General features: G+C 35.5%; 1 protein-coding gene and 1 long non-coding RNA gene across 2 annotated transcripts; both read right to left on the bottom strand.

The window, feature by feature from the left end:
* Positions 1 to 4840: 4840 nt before the first annotated feature.
* LOC132615441 (uncharacterized) lies at positions 4841 to 7428 on the bottom strand. The gene is made up of 2 exons (XR_009572692.1): positions 7367 to 7428; positions 4841 to 5026 (listed from the first exon to the last, which is right to left on the bottom strand). It is a non-coding gene; the product is annotated as an uncharacterized LOC132615441 (long non-coding RNA).
* A 562-nt stretch (positions 7429 to 7990) lies between these two features.
* LOC132615327 (uncharacterized) lies at positions 7991 to 17161 on the bottom strand. Its single transcript, XM_060329911.1, has 5 exons — positions 16816 to 17161; positions 16276 to 16320; positions 15727 to 16058; positions 8114 to 8212; positions 7991 to 7996 (listed from the first exon to the last, which is right to left on the bottom strand). Exons 1-5 carry the CDS (start codon positions 16820 to 16822, stop codon positions 7991 to 7993), a joined length of 489 nt encoding a protein of 162 aa, XP_060185894.1. The 5' UTR covers positions 16823 to 17161.
* Positions 17162 to 18478: the final 1317 nt, after the last annotated feature.

The raw sequence follows: 18478 nt of genomic DNA, 5'->3' as shown, positions 1-18478 counted from the left end.
ATATTTATATTTTAAAATAAGATGAAATTTAATTACTTTTTCATTTTTATTCTTACTCTAATAAATGTGAAAAGAGATTATGTAACGACCCGTTTGGTCGTTTAGCACTTTAAAACTACGAAAATGGTATGGGACTATATTGTATTTATTTATATGATTTTAATATATGAAATGGTGCATGAATTAATTAAGTAAGTAAGTGGGCTAAGCCCACTACCCTTTTTATCTGTGCACGTTATATTCCAAAAGAAAGGGGAAAAAATAGAAGGGAAAACTATTCACTTATTGCTAACCTAGAGGGGAGAAAAAGGACGAACAGAAGAAGCATTGTCAGTTAATGTTGAAGGAGCAATGAAGTTCTATTTTATTTCGACCAAATACAAAGGCAATCAGGTATAGTACAATTAACTTTTATATACTCCTACAAAGTATGTTGCAGAAAGTTTAGTTTAGTATGGTAGTGTTGGCAAGAAGTTATTGGAAGTCAAGGATTATCCTAATAACTAGAGGGGGACCGCATGATGATAGAGATTGTAAGATACGGCAATAATGACTACTTTTGGATTTTTTTTTTTTTTGTTTTCTTTCTTTTTGTTATTTATACTCTACCAACATTATTATCATTATTTTGGGATTTTGGTATGACGGTTTATTATATTAGGTATATGAAATTGATAATTAAGATTTTGGGAAAATTAGAGGTTTCGAGTCGTAGTCCTAAGAAAGGAGAATTAATGATTTGAGAGTCTATTTATGGATGAAATTGACCAATTTTAAAAATATATGATCCTTAGATAATGGGTGAAATTATTTTTCAATAAAATTCCAATCTTGCCCTTGTGGGCCCAAGGCCACTTTTTGGGGTGCGTTTTTGGGTTTCAAATATAAATATAGCAATATGAGTGTCCTTCGATTCGTATTCTAACGTAGATCGTATATTTTATAGATTTTGATCGTTCAGAGGCTCTACGCAAAGGGAAGACATTAGTTTGATTGTTCGTGGCACCCGCTCGGCATTGAGGTAAGTTACGGTCTACTTTAGTTAGACTCTGATTAGAGGATCGTATGTAGTTGTAGAAAGTGACAGGGCTAGCATGATAGGCCTTCGGGCATGAAGTGGAGATGAATTCCAATTAAGTTGGTTTCGTCAGTTGTTATGTGGGCTTGTCGCCATATGTGTTATTTTCTGTGAAATGGTTGTACCTCCGTCACATAGTAGCTCACTCATCACATGAAGAGGAATTGTAATATTGATAATTGAGCAGTGGACAGTGAGTGATATGACGTGTACTTGTCGATTGTATATTGGTGATATATGTTGAGTCTGATATCATGTATGACATACTTTCCATATTATTTTTGTGATGATGGTGAGGTGAGTGATTGAGAGACTCCGAGGTCCTTGCCGGAGATTGAGAGTGACAGAGAGACTCCGAGGTCCTTGCTGGAGATTGAGAGTGATTGATAGCCTCCGAGGTTTCTGCCGGAGAGCACGAGTGGTACATGGACTTTGCGGGTCCCCCATGGGTTATGGCTTTGAGGCACTTCCCTTAGCGTATGTGTACGAGAGTGGAGTGAGAGAGGTGATTGTTGCATTGCATTGCATTCTTTCACTCATACATTTGACTGATCATCTGGTGAACTATATTTGCCTTGGTTGATTTCATGATTCCTTTACACTTATTTGTATATTATATGTGACCATACCTGTTTGCTCTATGTGCTACTTGTTAGTTTCCACTTCTTCATGCGTTATCTAATCATTGTCGGCCTATGATGCTTACCGGTACTAGTGTTGTACTGATACTACTCTTGCTGCACTTCTGTTGAGTGCAGAGTACGATCCAGGCTCCATTTCTACACCCCGTGGCTGATACGCGAGGGTGACATCTTTCAGTCATTCAGGGTGAGCTACTTGGTCATCCGTGGCCCCTGAAGGACCTCCTCTATTTATTTCTGTTTTTGTATTCGACAGACTATGTAGCCTTCGGGTATTTTCAGACTTATATTTTGTACTATGTTAGCGCTCTTGTACCCTTTGACCAGATTTTGGGGGTTGTTGTGACATTTCTGGTTATGATAAGTATTTAAGACTTGATAACTTATTCTTATTTAATTTTCCGCTTATTTAACTTGTTATTAGTAATGTGGTTCGTCTACTCGGAGGGATAGTGTAGGTGCCACCACGACTCGCGAATTGGGTCGTGACAGATTAATATCAAATGGAGATCAAATAATGAATAAGATAAATTAGTCAAATTCTAATTCTAATTCACGTTTCCTTAAAAAACCATGCAAAAGACAACATGACAAGTAAAATGAACTAAACCGAGAATATTTACCAAAAATTAAAAAATAGTATTTCTTCGTTTAAATAGAAAATCAATTTCTACTTTGTTTCGTTTTAAACATGTAAAATTAATTTAATAATTTGAATTAGAATTATCCAAATCAAAATTTGATAAAAAATAATAAGTATTTTATAAAGTTTTAGATACGGAGCACAAACTACAATGTTATATTAATCGCGTTTTGAACATAGTATATATATATATATATATATATATATATATATATATATATATATATATATATATATATATATTATCACTATCTAAACACAACTACATACACATAGATACACTATAATTCAAAGTGTTAAGCCCGTGCTTTCATCTAGTAAAATAAAAATTAGCAAATGATTTGATTGATTGATTTTTGGACTAACAAATTCTTTTTATTTTTAAATTACTTTTTCCATTCCTGACTTTTTCGTGAAGGGACCAGACTTCACCGGTAAAGTGCTTTGGTCTCGGTGTCGAAAAGTTGTTGGATTTTGAAGTACCTCTATTCTAACAAAGACAAATCCCATTCTATTATGGGAGGAAATAACCTAATACTTTGTGTACTATGAGAGATTATATTCTTTACGGACACACAATGAATTTTATGAGCTAAAAATTAAAGTTTTGTTCATACTTATTATTTGTTTCGAACACAATAAATAACAAAAACCAAGAAATTGCAATATCTAATGAAATCGTAACACAAAGTAAAGGAGTAAATATCTCAAAAGGTCACTCAACTTTGAGTTATTATGTGACAAAATCACTAAACTTTGCTACATATCAATAAAATCACTCAACTTAGCCTTTACTCTCATAAAATCACTCAACTAAATGTGTCATCAAAGAAATTTGACATGGCAATATTAATCAATTTTTTTATGCCATGTAGACATGGACCCCACAAATAAAATAAAATAAATTCATATTTTAATTTTGAATATACATTTCAGTTTTTTCTAAAATTTAATGTATAAAAATTAATCTACTACTGTAAACACTTTACGTGAGAGCTAAGTTGTTAAATTTCAATTGACTTATTGAAAACACTAATGCCAACAGATTTATTTTTAACCTTAGTTCCAGCGTATATTAACCAAAAAAAAAAAAATTGTTGTTGCTTACAAAAGGAAAGGGTCCAACCGGTCCTATGTGGCCTCTTCCTTTCAGCCAGACCAATAATAACATTCACGTGTTTCTATATATTCTTTAATTATGATTAATTAATATGTATTTTTATTTTATTTATTTCTTAATTATAATAAAATTCATACATATTGATTTGGTGTAAATATCTTGTATGAGTAAATCTTATCTATTAAATAGATATACGTAAACAAAGTAGAAAGATAAGAAAATAGAGACGAAAAGAAAAATTGTAGAAGCTAAAAAGAAGGACAGTGCAATAAATAAATAAGAAAATAATTTCAAGAAAAAGAGTAAGAGCACTGTATACGGTAAAAACCGGATAAGTGTTAAACCGGTGAGACGAGGAACCGAGGGGAGAGAGGCACAGGGACGTGCACGGAGGCTTTCGTTTTGAACCGGAGGAACGCCTAGACCGGAACCAAGGTAGGGCATCATTTGGTCCGGTTTTCTCCATGGCCGGGTTGGACGTGGCCGTTAGTCCGGATGATTGAGGCCGTTGGTCCGGGAGATCCGTTGCGTGTCTGCCACGCGTCGATAACGTCTTGTCATGCTCAACTGCTAACCGTACGGGTGTCAGATCGTACGGCCAACCTAACCCAACCTAATCTAACTCAGAACTTTTTCTTTATTCTATTATTTTTTATGTTGTATGAAGCCCATGGGGCAACACTATAAATAAGGGGCATTGTCCTCCTTTTAGGGGGTTGGCTCCTTCTTATCAAGCATTCTTGTAAAAGCAAAATATATATGAAATTACTCACATACATCAGATTCGTTCCATATTTGTTGTGTTCATTCCATATATTTCTTAGATCAAACAACACTTATCTGCTAGTTGATACGCGAGTTTAGAGCAAGTCATTGGTCATCAACTGCTCCTCGTAGCATAGTCACATATTTCTTTTCTCCAACACATAAACTCGAGATAAAGTCACATATCCTATACCTCACCAACAAAATTAATTGATTATCCAAATTCGGGGTAAACAAGCACACATAAAAATAAGGTAGAAACAACAAAGAAAATGAGTTTTAAATGAAGGGTTGATGGGTGGATGTTGAGGTATTAAAATATGATATATATATATTTTTTAATTTGTGGGGTCCATGTCTACATGACATAAAAAAATTAATTAATAATTTCATGTCATATTTTTTTGATGACATATTTAGTTGAGTGATTTTATGAGAATAAAGGCTAAAATTGAATGATTTTATTGATATGTAGCAAAGTTTAATGACTTTGCTAAATAATTTCTCAAAATTGAGTGATCTTTTAAGATATTTACTCCAAAGTAAAGCGTGATAAAAATATAAACCTATAGGAGTTTAACTACCTTTCAAATACCAAAACAACGGCTAAAAATATATGATAAGGAAGAATAAACTAATTTCAGAGGTTTATTTTGTATCATTGTACGTTTGTACGCACTAATATTCAACTTCTCTCAAATAGATTTAATTTGCATCAATTTGCTGTATTTTTCTCGGCAGGCTTTCCGGCTAACTGAGCTATAGTCCCATTGCATGCACTGCGTTGACACAAACATTAATTCACTTGATAGATAAATAACTAAATAAATAAAGGCAAATAAATAGCATACAAAACCAAAGTCGCTAAAAATAAGTGAATTTTTTTTTATGTTTAATAAACAATTAACAGAAAATTTTGTCATAAGAGCATTCATATATAATGAGGATGGTGAGGACGAGTTGGGGGTTCGGTGTTGGGTGGTGAGCGGTCGGGTTGGATGGGTGGTGATAGGGAGGGGGTCGAGGTGGAGGTGTGGGGCACAGGGAATTCGGCGGTGAGGAAGGTGGAGTGTAGGGAAGGGAAGGAGACATCAGTGTGGAATATTCCCGATAAAGGAATGCACACATTAATAATCTATGATGATCTTCTTAAGAAACGGTAGCATATCGACCATGTCATCAGAGGCGGAGCCAGGATTCGAAGCTTGTGGGTTCGAGGTTCTAATTCTTTAAAGTTACTGGGTTCTTAATTAATAATTTGTACATATTTGACAAAAAATTTAATACAAATATATGGTTCGGACAAAAGCTACTGGGTTCAGCCAAACTCACACACGAAGGGCTGGCTCCGCCCTTGCATGTCACTATTGTTAGGCCGATGTAGCTCAGCTTGGAATAACATAAGGGAATGCAGAAGTAACACTTTTGTTAATAGAATGATTTGGCACCAGAAATCCCCTTTTAAAATCTCTTTCTTTTTGTGGAGACTTCTTAAACACAAAGTGGCGGTGGATAATAATCTTAAGAGGGTTGGCTGTCACGGTCCCTCTAAATGTAATTGTTGTTTGCTGCCTGATGTTGAAGACGAGGAACATTTATTTTGTAAGAGCAGAATTAGCAGAATGGTTTGGCTTCATTTTAACAGGTTGATGGGCATCAAAACTGGGCAACATGAATTAAGGCAAGTGATTCTCACTTGGTGGATGACAAGAGCTGATAATCCTATTCAGAAATTGATCCTGCGAGTTGCTCCTAGTATCATCATTTGGCAAATATGGAAATCATATAATGGCATAATCTTGATGATTAACCAGCAATTGAACTTAGTGACACACAATCAATTTCCCAGAGTACCACCTTTTATGAAATGGTACCACCTTTATGATCTTATAGACAAAGCAAAGCCCGATATATCGGTTACCCCTGTCAAATGGTTTCCCCCTAGAGATGGATGGCTGAAATTGAATACAGATGGATGTTCTAAAGGGAATCCAGGCCTCAGTGGTGGTGGTGGTGTTATCAGAAATCATCAAGGAAAGCTTATGAGTGCCTTCTCCTCTCCTTTGGGCTACATGACTAATAATCTCTCAGAAGCTACAGCATTACAAACTGGTTTGAAGTGGTGCATAGACAATGCTATCAGGAAAATCGAAGTGGAAAGTGATTCTCTTATGCTGATTAAATGGATTCAAAACACTGCTTCTATGCCTTGGAATCTTCAGATGGTGGTGAAGGATATCAGAACTAGCTTGGAAAGCTTTGAAGATTTCAAGATTCAACATTGTTTTCGTGAGGCAAATAAAGTAGCAGACACTCTTGCCAATACAGGACTCGAATGCAATCAGAATATCTGGTATACTGATTTCACACAGTTGCCGAGACAAGCTAAGGGGGAGTTCAACTTGGATAAACTCGGCCTCCCCTCTTTTCGGACTAAACAGATCAAAAACTCTTTTAGCATAGATAGACAACTACAAAGACTTTATCTTTTTGATGTCCCTTAGGGAAGTGTATATTTTCTACTGGGAGTTTGTGTATAATTAACATATCCCCCTTTCATTGGACGCTGTTCCACCTTCTGTAGGAAAAGGAGTATGGGGAAACCTTAACTCCTCTCTTTTGTATGAAGTTTCAATAAATATATGCAGGTCCATGCTCAATGAGCACAGATGGACAATTTTTTTTTTTATTATTTTATTTTTTTAAAAAGGCCGATTATCAAGTCGTGAGGCTTTCCTAGGAGATGTCTTATTCTATTTACATTCCCATCTTTTAGAATGTGAGGCTAAACGATCGGAACAGATATGCACACGAACAAGTGGAACTTTGTAAAAGTTCATATCGCTGAGAAGTACATAGGAATTTCATAATAGAATCGAAATGAATTGGTTTCTTAATAAAAATCAAAATGAATTGTTTCTCATTAATGTTGTAAGATTATATTTTGTTTATTTGTCACTAATAGAACTTGTTTTTTCTACTCCATTTGGGAAGTCATTTTTCTAATTTTTAAGAACCTTATTTTCCTAAAAAAGAATATTTTTCAAAACATTTTTATCAATCAAACATGAAAAAATAAAAATTATTTTCCTCAAACAGATAATAGTTGAAAAACTTACGCCATAGAAGGAATCAAGCAGAAGACGTGAGCCAATATCTGCCGTGGAAACGGCAGCATCTGCATCAGCATGCACCAAAATTTAATTATTCGATATTCGAAATTTACTGACTAAAAATTTCTTCATTCCCATTATTCAAATACAAAATCGCTATCGCTAATTAAGAGCGGGGAATCTGGTTCATCTTACCGTACTTGTTGGTCCAACGTTGGTAAGCAATTGTAAAGCAAAGTGTTTTAAATTAACTAATGCACCAATTATATTGGGTAACATAGAGTGACATATGCTGTGCTATTAAGGTCATAATCTTGACTCTTTCTATCCCTTTTTAAATTTTGCAGTTTTTGTATTATTAACCATATCTAGTTTGTAAATTCAATGTTAGCCCTAAATGATACTCTTTTTACTTTTTTCTTTTGTACGTGGTATTCGATACTCGCATTGAGGCCCGATTATATTAGAAAAGTCTCACATTAAAAGTAAAGAAGTTAACAATCCAAGTATTTACAATTGCAAATATTTATACATTAGATGTGTGATTTCTACTTATATGCTTACCCAATGTATATCAATTACTTGTACAGATATCGATAAAATTGTCGAATTGAACGCAAGCTAATTTAGCTACCACTGTTATTGGTAAGAAAACATAGACACAGAAAAATCATACTTGACAATATAACAGAGCTTACATGACTTTTTCCCACGAAAGAGTTCAAAATAATACATAAATAATTAAAATAAAACCATAAATAGGGGCATGAAATGAAAAATACCTGATCCAGAGCAAAATTGCTTATATATCTTAGAATAGGAGTCACATTGATTGCTGTGGTGTCCTTTGCACTGCAAATATGATTAGTGAGAAATTAAGATATGATTAGTGAGAAATTAAGAATAGGGTGATTCAAGGAAAAAATATTTGAAACATTAATCAATGAGCATAAAAGAGTTTCATTAATCCTTTGTTTTTGTTTTCATTTGTATTTTTTTTTTTTTTTGTAGTTTTAGCTTCTACGAACTATCAAAGTACCAAAAAATGAAGACACTGGAACATATATTCACTAAATTAAAACAAAACGATTTCTCTTATTTATTGAATCATATTATTCAGTATATTTTTTTACACGAAATATACATGAGTATGTGAGAAAACCCATTAAAATATCAACAAATAATATTAATTACTGAATCCGTAATTTTGAAAGTATATAATGAGTTCAAATGTTCAATACTAAAAACTTTAAAGATTGTTGAAGCTCAATCTCTTACCCGGATGAACTATATAGCCAAGAGAAACCATGAACAAGAATATAATAGAAGAGCTTGCCCCACCCTCACTATTAGATGTTGTCTCCCGTGTTCAAAAACAGAAAAAAATAATAATCAGAAACTGGAAAAACCAGTAGGTCGAGGATGGAAAACAGAAACTGTTGGAAAAACAAAATAATGTAGAAGCATCCGAGACCACAGAATACACTGTGTGTCCTTAAGGAATTTAACCCCCTCACTGTACCCGAGGTTGCAGATTATTTCCTCCAAGGATAAAACGGATGTACCTGTCGCAGGAGTGGCGGTACCTCAAACGCCTACGACTTCGGCGAACTCAAATATGGCAACGAAAACACACGAAGACTCGATTGTTTATTTTGTGAAAGAATGCAGATGCAGTGAAAAATTCAGTAGTCGAAAACTGAGGCATTGCCTCAGTTTATATAGCCTTGAACATGCCTCTTCAGATTAGGCTTGGTGGCTGTTCGGAAAGGCCATGCCTTTTTATTCCGCGAAAATTTAATTATTTATTAATTAACGGCGGAAATAACAAAATATTTTCAGAAAATGAAAATTGAATTTAAATAAATTTGGTCCAAAAAGATTATCAATCAATTGACCAAATCCAAATCCAAATCCAAATCCGAAGCCGAAGCCGAGCCGAGCGACGACGACGGCGCGAGGGGAGCCCTCTTCTTGACCCTTTAAGAGCTAGAGGAAGTGCTTTCTAATATAAGCACATAACTTTCCCTTTCTACCACCAATGTGGTACAAGACTCCTTTTTCAACAGAACTTTGCTTTGAACTTCATTTTCCTTCCATTATCTTTTTCCCTCCATTTCTCATTCACACCAACTTAGCTAGCTTCAATCATTAACTAGCTTTAACAATCCCCCACATGAATGGGGAATGGCTATATGATGGAAAAACATGCATGACAAAAATACTGTGTGATTCGTAAGCAAGGATTAATCGCATCTGGATAAGTAGATTTCTCTTTGAACTTTCCGTAGTGAACATATGTCGGATATACTCGGTCAATCGGTAGATTTGATATCTTTGAACCGTCGAGCTTTGGTGTATACCTAGACAACCACATGTCACACAATTAACCCTTTAACCATCTTTGGTTCTCATTGTTTTGTTCGTTTCAGCCATGAACACTCCTGGTTCATAAGTGTGTAGAGAATTGGCCTCACAGAATTCTCCTTGAAGCGGCTTACACTTCACACTTACATAGGTGATTTCCAAATGTGTCATCCCGTAGATACACTATTTGATATACCCTGTATCAAACTTGGAAACCATTAAAAAAACCGTAATGCTTTATCCTGGTACTGAACATTGTCTCATCACGAGAATGGACCACAAAAGTTATTGTGACAATGTTGAACCGTCATCAATGACTTTGTTTGATCTCTTTGAACCTAGATCTTGGGATCTCCAGTCTTCTAGGTGGAGTTACCGCCACGATGACTTGTCCTTGGCCAAAGTCCCATTCCCCTCGATGATCTTTCAACCACCTCTCTAGTTAGGCCTTTAGTTAGCGGATCCGACACATTATCTCTTGACTTAATATAGTCAATTGTGATAATTCCACTAGAGAGTAGTTGTCTAACGGTATTATGTCTTCGTCGTATGTGACGAGACTTTCCGTTGTACATAGCGCTCCCGGCTCTTCCTATTGCCGCTTGACTATCACAATGTATGCATATAGGAGCCAACGGTTTGGGCCAAAATGGAATATCTTCTAAGAAATTCCGGAGCCATTCAGCTTCTTCACCGGCTTTGTCTAAAGCTATGAACTCAGATTCCATTGTAGAGCGGGCGATACATGTCTGTTTGGATGACTTCCAAGACACTGCTCCTCCACCTATGGTAAAAACATATCCACTTGTGGATTTCGTTTCAGTTGAACCGGTGATCCAATTTGCATCACTGTATCCTTCAATAACTGCAGGATACCTATTATAATGCAAAGCAAAGTTTTGAGTATGTTTCAAATACCCCAAAACTCGTTTCATTGCCAGCCAATGTGTTTGGTCGGGATTACTAGTGTAGCGACTTAGTTTACTTATAGCACATGCAATATCAGGTCGCGTACAGTTCATGATATACATCAAACATCCCAACACTCTGGCATAATCCAATTGAGAGTGACTTTCACCTTTATTCTTTGCAAGAGCAAGGTTCATATCAATTGGTGTTTTTGCAACTTTAAAGTCCAAGTACTTGAACTTATCAAGTACCTTTTCAATATAATGAGATTGAGACAGTGCTAGACCTTGAGGAGTCTTATGGATTTTAATTCCCAAAATTAAATCGGCAACTCCTAAGTCTTTCATATCAAACTTACTAGCAAGCATGCGCTTAGTAGCATTTATGTTAGCAATGTCGTTACTCATTATCAGCATATCATCCACGTACAAACAAACAATGATGACGTGGTTCGGAGTGTTCTTAATGTAAACACATTTATCACATTCATTTATCTTGAATCCATTTGACAGCATCGTATGGTCAAATTTTGCATGCCACTGTTTAGGTGCTTGTTTAAGTCCGTAAAGAGACTTAACAAGTCGACACACCTTCTACTCTTTCCCTGGAACTACAAACCCTTCAGGTTGTTCCATGTAAATTTCTTCCTCTAACTCTCCATTTAGGAAGGCTGTTTTCACATCCATTTGATGGATTTCAAGACCGTACACGGCGGCTAACGCTACTAACACCCGAATAGATGTAATCCTCGTTACCGGCGAGTATGTATCAAAGTAATCAAGACCTTCTCGTTGTCTAAAACCTTTAACAACTAGTCTTGCCTTATATTTATCAATACTACCATCAGCTCTCATTTTCCGCTTGAAGATCCATTTGGAACCTAAAGGTTTATTCCCTGGAGGAAGATCAACCAATTCCCAAGTATGATTGTCCAATATGGATTCTATCTCACTATTGATTGCCTCTTTCCAAAATTGAGCTTCCGATGAAGACATAGCTTCATTGAAAGTTCGAGGCTCATTTTCCAACAAAAATGTTAGAAACTCTGGTCCAAAGGAAGTAGACGTCCTTTGACGTTTGCTGCGTCTTGGATTTTCCTTATCAGGAATATTTTCCTTTGTTTCTTCCCGAGGTCGTTTAGATTCTTTGCTAGATGACTCACATTCCTTTTTATACGGATATATGGTTTCAAAGAAGTCAGCATTATCTGATTCAATTACTGTATTCACCTGAATGTCGGGATTTTCAGATTTGTGAACCAGAAACCGATATGCTTTACTATTAGTGGCATATCCTATAAAAACACAATCAACGGTTTTAGGTCCTATTTTTACCCTTTTGGGTTTAGGAACTTGCACCTTCGCCAAACACCCCCACACTTTGAAGTATTCCAAATTGGGCTTCCTTCCTTTCCATTTTTCGTATGGAATTGATTTTGTTTTGCTATGGGGCACTCGATTGAGTATTCGGCTAGCTGTTAGAATAGCTTCCCCCCACAAGTTCTGGGGTAACCCAGAACTTATTAACAGGGCATTCATCATTTCCTTTAGTGTTCTATTCTTTCTTTCTGCAATTCCGTTTGATTGTGGCGAGTAAGGGGCAGTCGTTTGATGAATAATACCATATTCCAAACATATTTGTTCAAAAGGAGATTCATATTCACCGCCCCTATCACTCCTTATCATTTTAATCTTTTTGTTAAGTTGAGTCTCAACTTCAGTTTTGTACTGCCTGAATGCTTCAATTGCTTCATCTTTACTATTAAGTAAATAGACGTAGCAATACCGCGTACTATCGTCAATAAAAGTTATGAAGTACTTCTTTCCACCGCGAGATGGGATTGACTTCATGTCACAAATATCTGTATGGATTAAGTCTAAAGGACTTGAATTCCTTTCAATTGACTTATAAGGATGTTTTACATACTTAGATTCAACACAGATTTGACATTTTGATTGATTGCATTCAAACTTAGGCAATACTTCCAAACTAATCATTTTTCGCAAGGTTTTATAATTGACATGTCCTAAACGTGAATGCCATAAATCATTTGACTCAATCAAGTAAGACGAAGCAGAAACTTTATTATTATTAGCAACAACCATTACATTCAGTTTGAAAAGGCCCTCTGTAAGGTAACCTTTTCCTATGTACATCTCATTCTTACTTATTACAACCTTGTCAGAAACATAGACACACTTAAAACCATTCTTCACTAGAAGTCCGGTAGATACTAGATTTTTCCTAATTTCAGGAACATGACAAACATTATTGAGAGTCACCACCTTGCCAGAGGTCATCTTCAACAGGATCTTTCCATAACCTTCAATCTTGGCTGTTGCAGAATTTCCCATGTAAATGGTATCGTCGGGCCCGGCGGGAGCATATGAAGCAAAGGCTTCTCTAACAACACAAATGTGGCGAGTGGCGCCAGAGTCAATCCACCATTCCTTCGGATTTCCCACTAGGTTGCACTCAGACAACATAGCGCACAAGTCTTCAACTTCATCGTTTGTTTCAACCATATTAGCCTGACCCTTCTTCTTTTCCTTTTTTGGAGCACGACAGTCTGCAGCTTTGTGTCCGGTTTTTCCACAATTGTGGCAGTTTCCCTTGAATTTCTTCTTGTTGGGATAGTTCCTTGGTCCAGTTGAGGCAGTTTCAACAATATGTGCTCCCCCTATGGTTGATCTCCCATTTGCCTTCTTCTCCGCTGCCTTGTTATCTTCCTCGATTCTCAACCGGACGATGAGATCTTCCAGTGTCATCTCCTTTCGCTTGTGTTTCAAGTAATTTTTGAAGTCCTTCCATGAAGGAGGCAACTTCTCTATCACTGCCGCAACTTGAAACGCCCCACTAATTACCAAACCTACACCAAACAATATGTAAGTAATAGTGTACTGAATACTTTCGATAAAGGTATTAAGCAAATTTATACCTTCAGCGAGGAGATCGTGGATGATAACCTGCAACTCTTGAATTTGAGTAACAACAGACTTGCCATCTATCATTTTGTAATCCAGAAACTTGGCAGCGATAAACTTCTTTAGTCCTGCATCTTCTGTTTTATATTTCTTTTCCAACGCATCCCATAGCTCTTTTGATGTTCCCACATTGCTATAGACGTTGTAAAGATCATCCTCCAGTCCGCTAAGAATATAATTCTTACATAAAAAATCTGAGTGCTTCCATGCCTCAGTTACAAGAAAACGTTCATTCTCAGGAGTTGATTCTGGCAGAACCGGAACGTCCTCCTTAATAAACTTTTGAAGGCTTAAAGTAGTTAAATAGAAGAACATCTTTTGTTGCCATCGTTTGAAATCAATCCCGGTGAATTTTCCGGGCTTCTCTGCCGGAGCCGGTGCTGGTGCAGTACGACTGGAGGACGCGACATTGCTCGTAGAACCAACCACGGGGGCTGGTGTGACAGTAGCAGTAGCATTAACATTCAAATTTGGAGTTTGTTCTCCCATTTCTGTCGCAGGAACAACAGAAAAATTTAATAAACACCAGTTTACTGTAGAGAACAAATACTTAGAACTGAATCTGTTTTGACTGCATAATACACAACGGTGAAGATTTGATTTCTTCAAACCGAATCAAGTTTACACAAAAAAAAATAAAAAAATTCAAACAGAATGTAGAAAACTGTATGTTGTACACTTGATGAAGTTTTTATATCTTCAAATCAAGTATCCAAATGAGTAGAAAGTTCTGAAACTTTAATCTCAAGCGGAGTAGAAATCCGAAGATTTTAGTCTCCAAACAACATACAAGTTCGTTACATGCAAACAAGAAAGAAACAGGTTTATTTTATTTTGTGGACAGCACTGTTTTATGATAAAGAAACATTTTTTTTTTCTTTCTTTTCTTTCCCGTATAACGTTCTGTAATCGCTAAACAACAACTAATGAACATATAAATAATTTGTTTAAATTCCTTAAGCTTGTTGTCTCCCGTGTTAAAAAACAGAAGAAAAAAAAAATCAGAAACTGGAAAAACCAGTAGGTCGAGGATGGAAAACAGAAACTGTTGGAAAAACAAAATAATGTAGAAGCATCCGAGACCACAAAATACACTGTGTGTCCTTAAGGAATTTAACCCCCTCACTGTACCCGAGGTTGCAGATTATTTCCTCCCAGGATAAAACGGATGTACCTGTCGCAGGAGTGGCGGTACCTCAAACGCCTACGACTTCGGCGAACTCAAATATGGCAACGAAAACACACGAAGACTCGATTGTTTATTTTGTGAAAGAATGCAGATGCAGTGAAAAATTCAGTAGTCGAAAACTGAGGCATTGCCTCAGTTTATATAGCCTTGAACATGCCTCTTCAGATTATCAATCAATCAGATCATTTGACCAAATCCGAAGCCGAAGCCGAAGCCGAGCGACGACGACGGCGCGAGGGGAGCCCCTCTTCTTGACCCTTTAAGAGCTAGAGGAAGTGCTTTCTAATATAAGCACATAACTTTCCCTTTCTACCACCAATGTGGTACAAGACTCCTTTTTCAACAGAACTTTGCTTTGAACTTCATTTTCCTTCCATTATCTTTTTCCCTCCATTTCTCATTCACACCAACTTAGCTAGCTTCAATCATTAACTAGCTTTAACATTAGATAGTGTCCATAAATCTCATAGTAAGTAGGTACCTAACGATTGCCGCTTTTATTATTTAATAAATATCTCTTTCCGAACAGATTTTCCATCAATAAAAAAGGGGATATAAAATCAATCTATCTCTGCAATCACATCCAAAGTTAGCCTAGCCATTCATCTTATAGTTAGGAGTTCCAGTTCTGTATCAAAGTCACTAGCATCAAAATTGTAACTATCATCAATATTGTCACTATTATCAATATAGATCTCATCATAAAAGCTATAATTGTCAACCACGACTGAATCTGTGGAAGCATTGGTTTATACGTTTCTCTTAGGCTCTCTAAAGTTTCAAATAAAAGGTGAAAACCGAAATCTAAAAATTTTAAATCCTGAATTCGGCACCTTCTAACCAAGAATTCCGAAGAACACTATAATACAATCAATTTCACAAACAAACAAAAAAAAAAGAAGGAGGAAAATACTCACATCATTTAATAAACCGCCTTTCAATTGCTCACATGACACAGGATGACCTACAGCCTTAGGCTTGGGTTGAGAAGTAATTTGATTTGCCGACGCATTGTGCTGGAGTTTCACTTGATCGGTTAAGTTGAGCGGCGTATTAATAGTGACAGAAGGATTTGCAGACACATTACGCTGGAGTTTCACTTGATTGCTTAAATTTTGAGGTATATTAATAGTAATAGCAGGTATAATAACTTGAGTAACTTTCTCTGTATTATCTTCAGTAGTTCGTTGAGGAAATAAAGCACTAATGGTTTTCAAAGCTATTGCTGAAGCTGCTCCAAAAGACAAACCTAATTTAGGAAAAAAAAATATATGTACCATTAGCAAGAAACCATGAATAACTACCAAAAATATCGAAAATCTACCAAAATTTATTTTTCGTCGTAACGTTTCAACGGTTTTTGATCGACTATGTCGGAAACGTTTTGTGGCTGACAATTTATTAAGAGCACAATGAACAAATTGAACAACGATAAGTGAAGTCGACTTTCAATAAACTTAACATACCCCATAAAATACCCTTACATTGATCTCCAGAATGCTGATTATCGTCTGCATATAAATAAATAAAAAATTAGATTATTGTCAGCATAAAATTAATTAGTGAATAATGTTAGATCAAACAATATTAAACGTATGTAAAGGAGCCATTGCCCGATCATGATGCATGCGTCCAATATCCCGATGCACAGTTTATTTTTTTATTTTTTTTCTGGATTCCCCATTGAGTTTAATTTGTAAGTTACACTTCTATTAATTACTCAGCTCTTTAACTACTAGATTTGTAATTAAAAAAAAATCCTATATATTTGTTGATGGGGTCTTTTAATAGCTAAATTTTAATCATGAAGCATGATCACATAATAAATATTTAACAATAAAAAGAAAATTTAAAGAGAAGATATCAGTAGAATATAGAGAGGGAAAAATCCAATAGCAGAAATAAGTATAGTTTAAAAAATGCTAACCAGACATTTACATGGAAGAAGATAAAAGAATAAAGAAGAAAATTTGAGTGGTAAAGAGAAAAGATAAATAAATACTAACCAGCCATGATTTTTCGTTAGAACTTAGAAGTTGTATCAATGTGTCATCAAAAGATATTTGAACCTCCTTTCATAGGTATGTGTTGGAGTATACTCCAAGAAATTCTCTCAAGAGTTTTGGTTGAAAAAACCATCTTGATGCAAAATAATAAATAAAAAATGACAAAAATTAAAGAATGAAAAATGCAAAAGAAGAAAATGTCCACCATCCGAAAGGCAAGTAGAAAACAAAAAAGGTACAGAGTGTTTATTTTAGGTACAATTCTTGTTTAATAAGACAATGAACAAAATATTCAGAAAATTATAAATTGAAATAAACAAAATAAGTATCATAGAAGGAGGGAAACTTTTCCGTATGTCGTCCTCTTTTGGAACAGTTATTTAGTAAATAATCTTCTTTTTATTTCTCTTACTATTTATGGACCTTTCAAATTACGTCTAAAGATCCGAGAAGCAAATTCATAATTTAAATGTTGAAATTTTATGAATTCAACATTTAAATTTTTTAGCATTGAATTCCTTATATCGTTAAAACGTCGGTTCATACCTAAAAATTTATTGCAAATTAGTAGAGCAAAACATTTTTTATAGCCAATTGATCGAAAACTACTTGCCTAGGTTGGGAGGATTCTTCCGTTCTTGAATACAATTAGTTTCACAAAGGGTAGAAGATATTGCTCTATCAATAATAGCATCATAGTATATATCATACAACAAAATATAAGCATTGAATGACCCAAACAACCACTTAACTTACATAGAGTGTGGGTTTCCCATAATGATTTATTTTGTAGGTTTTGCCTAGCATATTTGGGTGCTTTTGGTACGAAAGAATATATTTTCCTCAAAAAGAAATGATCTCTTATATATTCCGGTGTTTAGAAGCAGTTAAGCATAAGATATTGGTCCAAAAACACTAATGTATAATTTAGATAAACACAATGGGATTAGGGTGATTGGGGGTGGTTGTTGGTGGAGGTGGTTTGGACAAATCTATAACGGTGGTGGGTGGTGGTTTTGGGGGCATGTGGGGGGTTGGGGTACATGGGGAAGAAACAATCACTACCAAAAAAGACAGAAATTTTGACGGAATTAGTTGAAAATTCTCAGACACGTTAGCGACGAGCTAAATTCTGACGGATTTAATTTCTGATCGAATGTTTGTTGAAAATTTCCATTTTTTTTATTAGTTAATCAATATAAAATATCACTTATAAAATTTGTGTTCCCTACTTTTAATAAGAAAATTATTTTCTTAATTTTTAAACAACTTGTTCGCCATATACAACACACCCTTAAGGTAGATCTTTTCACAAATTTTTCCCTTTTTGAGTTGAATTCTACCACTACACCCAACTAAAAAAAAGTCCTCTCTTTTAAATTTTCGCTTCTCTCTTTGTCATGACCCAAAGTTGAACACTCAGGCCGTGACAACACACCCTTACATTTTCTTGACTTTTAAACAACTTGTTCGTCATATACGACACACCCTTAAGATAGATCTTTTCACAATTTTTTCCCTTTTTGAGTTGAATTCTACCACTACATCCAACTAAAAAAAAGTCCTCTCTTTTACATTTTCGCTTCTCTCTTTGTCATGACCCAAAGTTGAACACTCAGGTCGTGACAGGACACCTGACGAGCTTCTACCCATAAAACGAACC

The sequence above is a fragment of the Lycium barbarum genome, chromosome 10 (genome assembly GCF_019175385.1).
Source record: "Lycium barbarum isolate Lr01 chromosome 10, ASM1917538v2, whole genome shotgun sequence".
NCBI lineage: Eukaryota > Viridiplantae > Streptophyta > Magnoliopsida > Solanales > Solanaceae > Lycium > Lycium barbarum.
Note: the sequence above shows the minus strand (reverse complement) of the source record. Positions and strands in the feature narration are given on the sequence as shown.

Bases quoted from the DNA above. Each gene is read 5' to 3' on its own strand.
- LOC132615327 (XM_060329911.1), bottom strand. The intron at 16,059-16,275 runs GTATGTTAAGTT...TTCCTAAATTAG, and splicing joins ATGTAAGGGTATTTTATGGG to GTTTGTCTTTTGGAGCAGCT. The intron at 8,213-15,726 runs GTGAGTATTTTC...TCATATTTGCAG, and splicing joins AAGGCGGTTTATTAAATGAT to TGCAAAGGACACCACAGCAA.